At 46.9% G+C, this 10,420-nt stretch overlaps 1 protein-coding gene across 1 annotated transcript in view; it reads right to left on the reverse strand.

The window, feature by feature from the left end:
* Positions 1 to 10,420, reverse strand: part of SREBF2 (sterol regulatory element binding transcription factor 2) — a 78,102-nt gene that overhangs the window by 18,559 nt on the left and 49,123 nt on the right. Inside the window, exons 10-11 of the mRNA XM_017510319.2 lie at positions 8,172 to 8,448; positions 4,032 to 4,201 (exon numbers count right to left, since the gene is read on the reverse strand). Of these exons, the coding sequence (XP_017365808.1) occupies positions 4,032 to 4,201; positions 8,172 to 8,448 (447 nt within the window). The remainder of the gene's footprint in view (positions 1 to 4,031; positions 4,202 to 8,171; positions 8,449 to 10,420) is intronic.

The following is a 10,420-nucleotide window of genomic DNA, read 5'->3' on the forward strand; positions in this document are numbered from 1 at the left end:
AAAAAAAAAAAAAAAAAAAAAAAGTCAGGGTTTATGGTATAATCACAATAAATTATATGCATGTTAGTATGTCCATGAAAAAATCTGAGGAAATACAGCACTGCTCACTGCTTGTCAGGCATACCAAATGTGTTCTGGGGGCTCATGGGCAGAGACGACTCTAAGGAAACCAGTGATCTGATCCCCAGCTGCCACACACATGCCTGCCTCAAATAGGCTGAGTCCCTTTCAGAGGGCAGTTGCATCTTAGTGATAAGGAAAACTGGGCTTCTGGGATGATGAAAGATGAGCCTAAAATTAATGTAGGAAGGTAAAGGAGCAAAAAACAGTCACTAAATCTGGAAGACCAACACTTCCAGACATCAAGACATAACGGCCATTAGCGTTGGGTGGTGGGGGAACACTGGAACAGACTAGCAGATCAGGAGGCAGACCCACCGTACACGGACACTTGATTTATGAAAAAAAGGTGCCACCTGGTGCAGCAGGGGAAGGACAGTTTTTAAAATAACAGCCTCTGGGTCAGGTAGATATCCTTATGGAAAAAAACACATCTTGTACTCTTGCCTCCAACTCATATAAAAATTAATTCCAGGTGGATTAGGTACCTAAGTACAAAGAGTAAAAAATAAAGCTTCTAGCAGACAACGAAGGAGAGGATCTTCATGACTTTGAGGTAGGACAGAGATTTACTGAACAAGATGTAAAGGAAAAGAGTAATAATCTGGATTTCACTGAAATTAAGAGCTTGTGCTATCACTAGACACCATTAAGAGAGAAGAAGCAAGCCACAGAGTGGGAGAAGGGATCTGAAAAGCATATATCCAATGAGACAACAGACACCCCAAATAAAAAATAGGTAAGATTTGAATTGAGTTTCACAAAAGAGACTATCCAAGTTGCCAATAAATGTTAAGAAGAGGTGCTCAACGTCATTAATTACCTGGGAAGTCCAAATGAAAACTACAATGAGATACACTAGAAGAGCTTAAAAAAATTGACATTATATTTGTTTGGTAAGGATGTAGAACTGGAACTTTTGCCCACTGCTGATGGAGTGAAGAATGGCAAACAATTTGGAAATACACACAACTTCTGACCCAGCAATGCCATTCCTAAAAATACAGTCACATGTTTACTGAAAGACGTGTGTACAAGGAGGTTCACAGCAACACTCTTCATAATAACCAAAACCAGAAGGCAACGAAGAAGTTCATCTGCAATAATCTAGTCATACAATGGAACACTATAAAGTATGAGAATGAACAATCTATAATTCTACATGACAACATAAATGGTTCTTACACATTGCACAAAAGAAGTCAGACACAAGGCCGGGCGCGGTGGCTCCTGCCTGTAATCCCAGCAATTTGGGAGGTCGAGGCGGGCAGATCACCAAACCAGGTCATTTGGGTCGAAACCCCGTCTCTACTAAAAATACAAAAATTAGCTGGCATGGTGGTGCATGCCTGTAATCCCAGCTACTCAGGAGGCTGAGGCAGGAAAACTGCTTGAACCAGGGAGTCGGAGGTTGCAGTGAGCCAAGATCATGCCACTACACTCCAGCCTGGCAACAGAATGAGACTCCGTCTCCAAAAAGAGAAAAAAAAAAAAATCAGATACAAAACAGTACATACTGCAAGACTCACCTTATATTAATATAAAGTTTAAACAGAGGCAAAACATCTGAGGTGACTGGGATGGTGGTTACCCATGGAAGGCTGGAAGGCTTGGGGGAAGTTGCAGGTTAGGGATAGCAAGGGGCCCAAGAATGGCTTCCGACACCTTGGCTCTGTGCTTTGAGCTGTCTGCTGGCTACATGGATGTGTTTACCCTGTGAAGTCACTGAACTGTATATTTATGATTTGTATACTTTTTGACATGTATATTGTACTTTTTTTTTTTTTTTGAGATGGAGTGTCATTCACTTCGTCACCCAGGCTGGAGTGTGGTGGTGTAATCTTGCCTTACCACAACCTCTGTTTACTGGGTTTAAACGATTCCCCTGCCTCAAACTCCAAAGTACCTGGGATTACAGGTGTGCACCACCATGCCTGGCTAATTTTTGTATTTTGTATTTATTTATTTATTTTTTGGAGATGGAGTCTCAATCTGCCACCCAGGCTGGAGCACAGTGGCCAAGTTTGGTTCACTCAACCCCTGCCTCCTGGGTTCAAGCAATTCTCCTGCCTCAGTCTCCCGGGTACCTGGGATTAAAGGTGCGTGCCACCATGCCTGGCCTAATTTTTGTATTTTCAGTAGAGAAATGGTTTCGCCATACTGGTCAGGCTGGTTTCAAACTCCTGACTTCAGGTGATCCACCCACCTCGGCCTCCCAAAGTGGTAGGATTACAGGTGTGAGCTACTGCACACGGCCAGACTTCTAAGTGTATATTTTGATAAGTTTACTGAAATGAGAAACAATAGGCAGATTAAACTACAGTGACAGAATTCAGAAAAGTGGTTACCTTGGTTAGGGGCAGGAAGAAGCAGAAAGAGTGGGAAAGGCTGTGCTGGGAATGTCCTACTTCTTGATGTGGGCAGGTGTTACATGGGTGACTTTACTTCAAGATAAGTTAAAATGTGTACATTCTTCTGCACATATGTTATGTTTTGATAAAATTAATGTCTTTTAAACATTGTTGGGGAGCATGGAAGTTACAAATGTAATGACATCAGCCCAGAGCACTTCAATACACCGAATAGGGAAGAGACCTCATCAATGCCTCGTGCTCTCAGCCTAGATTCACCTTTCCCAGAAAGCCCATCCTGATTTCCCCCAAGATCAGCTCAGGAGCTCACCCTAGCTCACACTGTCCTGAAGACCTGGTCCCAGGAAGATTTGTTGAGAGAAGGTTGAAATGAATAGGAAAAATGATGTGTCTTCAGTGTCTGTGGACTCCCAGGTTGTCTAGCCACAGGTGAGGATGGAGTTCTTTCCCCACCTGGAACCCAGTCCTCCTCATGAGAAGGTCAATGTCAAAGTCTAGAAGGGTGGCTGTCTAGATTCCTTGCCAGACTGTATGCTCCCTGAGAACAAGGCAAATGTCCTACTTAGAGAGGGTGCTCAGTTGTCTTTGCTGAATGAGTGAATCAAGGGATGAATCTCTTATCTGTGGTCATCAGAAACAGAGATAAGACATAGAAAGTACACTGGACTTCCCCATGCCCTTTGTCACCTAGACTATCGTGATGCACCTCAGGAAACATGTTACTGTCACCACAGGGTACGTTCTGATTCATTCTCAGCTTGCCTCTGCCATTACTGAGATACAGAAACAGAAATGTGACAATGCTGTTTTGAACATACTTGATGTATTCAGCAGTCTACCCACAGTGGGGCACAGAGTAAAACGTGCCTGTTTCTGCTAGAGTAAGAGAAAGCCTGAGGTCAGCATGTTGTGAACTAGCTGATAACAAGGACCAGGGAATTACCCATTTGAGAGTTCCCAAGGCTGGCTCCTAGCCAGGCATATGGGGGGTGCTTGATAACCACAATCCCTGCCCTGGGTCTGACCTGAGTTCTTTGTAGATAGGCACAGATCTTCTTTATTTTTATTCTTTTCTTTAACTCTGTAGCTTGGCAAAGGCACTAGCTTTTATTTCTGAATTCACAGTGCTGTGACCAACACAAAATGCCCAATAAATACCTTTTGGGTAAATAAAAGAACAGGAGACATAACCAAGAGATTCTAAGAATTTTTATGACCACCTGAAGAGCAGAAAGTTGCATATTAACCCCCAAGTAGTATAGCTCTGCTATCTGTATCTAACCAATCTTCATATTACCTCAGGGCACCAAAATGTCCTGCCTACAAGGCTTATGGTTGTTAAGGCCACAAGGGGAGGAATTTTGGTCTGTTTTATTGGTTGCTGGGAGTACTGGTGAAATGAGCAACTGAATGAATGCCTACCCCTCTAGGTGGGCAGCACCTGAGGGGGAAGACGACCCATACCTGCTTTTACATCTTAGCTCTTGGCTAGGTAAGTGCTCAGGGGAGGTTTACAGAAGGGAAATGAAGGGTACTCACAGCCAAGAAGCCCAGCTTGCCTCCACACCGCGTCTTGAGCCCCATGGCAGCAGTCAGGTGGATCTCAACCAGCATGCTTGGTGGGATCTTCTCCTCTGCACATTCAGCCAGGTTTACAGCACATAATGCCATGTGTACATCTGAACAGGCAGACCCTGCAGGAAGCTTCCCTAGGGTGGGCGGAAACAGACACTATCGTTGCCGGATCTCCCAAACCAAACTTTTTCCTGCTCTCTCCAGTACGATCAAAGTAAGAGAGAAACCAGGGGAGAAATGAGGTGAGCTTTGTGATCAGACAGGCGAGATCACAGGATAGGATGCCAGGCTCTATGACGTACTGGCTGTGTGTTCCTGTCTACCTCACAGGGTAGCTGGGAACATGGCACCCAGTTCTGTTGCACACAGAGCTGTCACGATTACAGGTTGTTGCATGGGACTCAGAGGTGCACAGTGCAACATTTCCCAAAACAGCATCAGCAGCAAAGGCATATTCTGTGTCTCCAAACATTCAAGAGAGGTAATGACATTTTTTTTTTTAGACAAACTGATTTGAATTTATTTTCATTAAAAAAACCTTCTCAATATGGCTGAGCGCAATAGCTCGTATCTGTAATCCCAACACAATGGGAAGCCGAGGCCAGCGGATCACTTGAGGCCAGGAGTTCTAGAACAGCCTGGCAAACACAGTGAAACCTCATCTCCACTAAAAATAGAAAAAATTAGCTGGACGTGGTGGTGCATGCCTGTAATCCCAGCTACTTGGAAGGCTGAGGGAGGAGAATCGCTTTAGCCTGGGAGGTGGAGGTTGCAGTGAGCCGAGATTGCGCCACTGCACTCTGGCCTGGGAAACAGAGAGAGACTCTGTCTCCCAAAAAAAGAACCCACCTTCACAATATGCAAGCATACACCCTTTTGAGGAAGTGACATAAACTGAGCAAGGACAGATACATGTTGGGTTAGTGGGTGGGAAGCCAGGAAGGCATACTATCCTCTCCCTTATGAGAGGTACACAGTGGCTCATCTGGGGCTGATCCCCTAATCAGGGGACAAAGTATCCTTGCACAGGCACAAATGCCCATCACAGCTCTCCTGAGGCTTTCATACTGTCGCCTGCTTTGGTCCTCACTACAAGGGCAAGGAAAAGGTGATGGGTTCCCTTTTGGACGCTTGCCTGTGAGATGTGGAGGGGAGCTGGACATGCAGGACCTGCAGCCCAAAGACCTACAGGTGAGCGTGAAAAGCAAGGGAGCTGATGAGAGTGGATATGGTGAAAGGGAGACCCTCAGGGTCTCCTTGCCTCAGGGGCGGCCACAGGAAGTACCCATGTCAGGGTGCAGACAGTAGCAAAGCCAGGCTTTCCGTGCTCATCCAGCTCTGTGTTCCTCCTCCTGGGCTGCCTTGCATCCCTGTCTTTTCATCAGCACAGGGTCATCTCAGCCTCACACTCCATTCTGTACTGGCCTCAGGTGTTCCTCCTGCAGGAGACACTGGGCTTTTCTCTTCACAAGGAGGGAGGAGAGAGGGCAGTGTGGCAACCATACTGTAGTTACCACTGTCCCCTCAGTGTCTCACACAGCGAATGTCAGAGAGTATGGAGGGAATGAGTGATGTAAAGCTTCTCAGCTGGAATTCTCCAGAACTTGGCAGCAAGGAGGACACAGCCTGATCAGAGACATGAGTATGGGCTTATTCTGTCCCAAGGGCATACTGAAGAACAGACAAGGTAAGAAGAGCAGGGCAAATCTGCAGATAGGGATCTTCTGCTAAAACTCTACCATGAGCCCACATATTAAAGTTGCACACTGGCCCCACTGTGTCATCTCCTGGTCACTCCTGCATCACTTGCCTGGCTCTGTTCCACTTTTGGCTGAAGCTCCCTGCAGCCACCAGGGCATCCAACACCTTCCAGTTACCACATCCTACTATTATTCCTGGCCCTCATCTTACTGGGTGTCCCTGCAACAATCTCCCCTCCTCAACCCTCTGCCCTTGCTCCTCCAACACTAAGCCTCTCTGTCTCCTCAGACCTTTCCAACTGCTCCTCTCAGGCAGCCTCTGCCCCTAACTCCTCGTCTTCTATCTGTTCATTTCTGTGTACATGTACAGTGGCACGATCACAGCTCATTGCAGCCTCGATGTACATCCCAAGCTCAAGTGATCCTCCCACCTTGGCCTCTCAAGTTTGGGACCACAGGTGCACGCCACAAAGACCAGTAAATTTTTTGAATTTTTTTTTTGTAGCAATGAGTCTCCCTGTGTTTCCCAGCTACTGGGAAATTCCTGGGCTCAAGCGAACTTTCTGCCTTCACCTCCCAAAGGGCTGAGATTACAGATGTGAACCATTGTGCCAGCCTCTATCTGTTCTTTTATTTTTATTTTTTTTTGAGACAGAGTTTCACTCTTGTCACCCAGGCTGGAGTGCAGTGGCACAATCTCAGCCCACTGCAACCTCCACCTCCTGGGTTCAAGTGATTCTCCTGCCTCAGCCTCCCAAGTAGCCAGGATTACAGGCGTGCGCCACCACACTCAGCTAATTTTTGTATTTTTAGTAAAGATGGGGTTTCGCCAAGTTGGCCAGGCTGGTCTCGATCTCTGACCTCAAGTGATCCACCTGCCTTGGCCTCCCAAAGTGCTGGGATTACAGGCATGAGCCACTGCACCCAGCTTATCTTTACATGTGGGTATTCCTCTGAATGGCCCTGAGGGTCTTCTTTTCACCACATCCACTCTCATCAGCTCCCTTGCTTTTCACGCTCACCTGTAGGTCTTTGGGCTGCAGATCCTGCATGTCCACCTCCCCTCCACATCTCACAAGCAAGTGTCCAAAAGGGAACTCATCATCTTTTCCCTGGAAAGTTTCTCTTCCTTGTTGTCCTTACCTTTGTTGGTGGCACCACCATTCACGCAAACTCCCAAGGAAGAACCAGGGAACCATCTTAGCTGACTCCTTTCTTCATCTATCAGTCCAATCAATCCACCTTCTAATTTCCTCTCATCTGTCCTTTCAGCATCTCTCATCTTCAATCTGCAACAGCTTCTATTTGGCTTCCCTAACTCCTCTGGGATCCACTCCTTATCTGCCATCAGAGTGAATCTTCTAAACTTTTTTTTGGAGTGCTGTGGTGCAGTCTCAGCTCACTGGAGCCCTGACCCCTTAGGCTCCAGTAATTCTCCATCAGCCTCCCCGGTAGCTGGGATTACAGGTATGTACCACTACGCTTGGCTAATTTTTGTATTTTTTGAAGAAATGGGGTTTCACCACATTGTCAAGGCTGGACTGCAACTCCTGAGTGCAAGTGATCCTCCTGTCTTGGTCTCCCATAGTGCTGGGACTACAGGCGTGAGTCAGCTACCAGGCCTGGCCTGACTCTTCTAAACTTGAGAAGCAGAAATCTGATCATATCATTATTTTCCTAATGCTTTTCACTGAATCCTTCTGATACACTACAAGATCCCCCGGCTGGTATCCAGATCCATCATGGTCTGAGCACTGCCCTTGTGCCCTGGCTCCCTTTAGGACCACTGAAGGCTTATTCTCAAGAGCCACCGCAGGTGGAGCTCCTCTTTGGGAACATCCCTCTGCCCAGAAGGCTCATCTCCTGCAGAGCATCCTTCTATGCAAAGCCAAGACGTCACTTTCCCAGAAAGCCTTTCTTGAAACCCTACCCAACGGGTACCCACTCCCTCCCAACAAAAACATGTTCCTTTAGCTAAGTCTGACATATTCACACTGAACTGTCATTCACTTGCTGATCTCTCTGCCTTTCTATTACAGCAGGAGCTTATGGAATGAAATAAATGATCATATTTCATTGAATTTAAGATGTCATCAATTTTAAGTCTCACCATTAAGTATCACTAAAGAAAAACACTGCCAACTTATCTACAATGTGCCACTGTTTATAGGACACATCCTGAGTATAGTGATGATTTCATGAAAACAAGCGGATCTGAGAACTGACGAGCTAAAGCAACAAGCCATCCTTACGTCTATGGAAACAGGCAGAAGGTTGGTCCAGCCACTCTAAAAGAGCAGCGTTAAAGGGGCTTCAACTAGGGTGCAGAACTGGCAAATCAAGCTAAGGAGGTGAGGTAGCACAAGAAGCCTTGTAGCAAGCCAGGCAGCTGCCACCCCCTCACCTGTGATGTGCAGCTGGTGCAACCGGTGATAGGCCAGAGCCGCATCGCGGGCGCTGGTCTTAGCTTGGTCCTCAAAGCCTGCCTCGGTCGCTGGTGTGGCCCGCCGGTGCTGGAAAACTTTCTTGAGCAGCCAGCGCACCAGGCGTAGCTTCTGCAGGCTGTAGCGTATCACATTCCAGGAGAGGCTACAGGCCAGGTCCAGGCGGGAGGTGGGCAGTGCCCGGCCCAAAACTGCCAGGCAGGTTTGCAGGTTGGCGGCAGCAGCTGCAAAATCTCCCTACAAAGTATCAAGAGGGTGTTAATGGTCACTGGCCTTGCTCTGGCTTTCTGTTTTGATAGACTTCTATTCCCCCCACCTCCCGTCATCAGAGGAATTAATGTATACTCATTATAAAAATGAGGGAAACTTCAGAAAGCTAGAAGAAAGTAAAACAAAACAATCCACAATCTCAGTCCCCAGAAAGAATCCCTGCTGACATTTTGAGGTATTTCCTTCCAGGCTTTTTACTCAATCGAGATTGTATTATGTTCTTTCTTTGAGCAACTGCTGGTCAGAGTTCCCTCGCAGTAGTTTTTTTTTTTTTTTTTTTTTTTTTTTTTTGGTATTTTTACTAAAGTCGGGGTTTCACCATGTTGGTCAGGCTGGTCTCAAACCATCTTCACGGAGGCAGTGATCTACCCATCTCAGCCTCCCAAACTGCTGGGATTACAGGTGTGAGCCACTGCACCTGGCCAACAGTAGCTTTTAGACATAAGATGGTGACACAGATTTAGATAAACTGCATGATCCTTTAGGCTTTCAGGGTCTCAAAGTGTGCCCCCCAGAGGCCAGTAGCATCAGCTCTTAGGAGCTTGTTAGAAATGCAAGCACTTGGACCTTACCCCAGGGCTACTGAATCAGAACCTCTGGCAGCCTTCGAGGTGATTCTCATGCCATGCCTGCTAACGTTTTTCTTTTCATTTTTAGGGATAAGGGTTTGCTATGGTGCCTAGGCTGCTCTTGAACTCCTGGGCTCAAGCAGTCCTCCCACCTCAGCCTCCTCAGTAGCTGGGATTTACAGGTATGAGCCATAGCACCTGGCTTCTTGCCTGCTAAAGTTTAAGAATCAGAGTTTTAGGCAAACTCACAGCTAAACTACCCTACCCTAGGATTCAGATGAACTCATCTTTGTCAATCTCGGAGGGTCTAATAGAGAGTCTACTGCACCGTTCTCAAGACCACTTGCTTTCTTATTGTTGGGAACTAGAAGACAGGCTATAAAGTCTTGGGAAATTGAAGTAAATTCTCCTCTTTTCCTCTATTGGGCAGCTGGTACACTATCTGTGCTTTGCTTCCCATATCATTTCTGGACTGGACAAGGGAAAAGAAAAGATGTCCTGAAGGCAATAGTCTCTAAGGTGGCTCTATCTTTTCAGCCAGAAGGACCTGCACTTGCAGATCCCAAAAGAGGCAGGTGCTCCCTGGCTCCTCCCCTGCCTTTCTCTCAACGGTGGGCTATTCCTAGGTCCCAGTCTTCGGCTCTCACCCCTCTTGACTCCCCAGTCCAGTTCTCCCTAAGAACACTCTCCTGACAGACACGCTTCCCAGCACTCTGGCACTGCCCCACCTCAGTCCCCATGGCCTGCCTCCCAATCACTGCTCTTGCTACAGGGGCCTCTCCCAGCTTTTCCAGGCAACGTGGCCTAGATGGAGTCTGCTCCATCTTCCAGCCTCTCTGGTCCTTGCGTCAATGTCACTATCACTTCCTTTTCAAATATTACATTTCAAATATTTATTCAGTTCAAACCTTTCATTTTAATTCCAGTTCCTTGCCATCATCTCTTACTCAGCCTATTTCAAGAGCCCCCTGACTCAGCCAGGCGTGGTAGCTCATAACCCAACACATTGGGAGATCAAGGTGAGAGGATCCCTTGAGCCTAGGAGTTCGGGACCAGCCAGGCAACATAGTGAGACCTTGTCTCTATTTCAAAAAAAAAAAAAAAAAGAGTCCCTAACTTGTTTCTAGGTTCCATGAATTTCACATCTCCCTCCTATCTATCCTTCACAGCCACTAGAATGATGCCTGTAAGACACACACCTGAGCCTGCCACTAGGCTATACATCGTGGGATGTTATGCCTTGGAACAGGCCTCTTAAAATCACATCTATAAGGCCGGGCGCGGTGGCTCAAGCCTGTAATCCCAGCACTGTGGGAGGCCGAGGCGGGTGGATCACGAGGTCAAGAGATCGAGACCATCCTGGTCAACAT

The sequence above is a fragment of the Cebus imitator genome, unplaced genomic scaffold (genome assembly GCF_001604975.1).
Source record: "Cebus imitator isolate Cc_AM_T3 unplaced genomic scaffold, Cebus_imitator-1.0 Scaffold435, whole genome shotgun sequence".
Lineage (NCBI taxonomy): Eukaryota > Metazoa > Chordata > Mammalia > Primates > Cebidae > Cebus > Cebus imitator.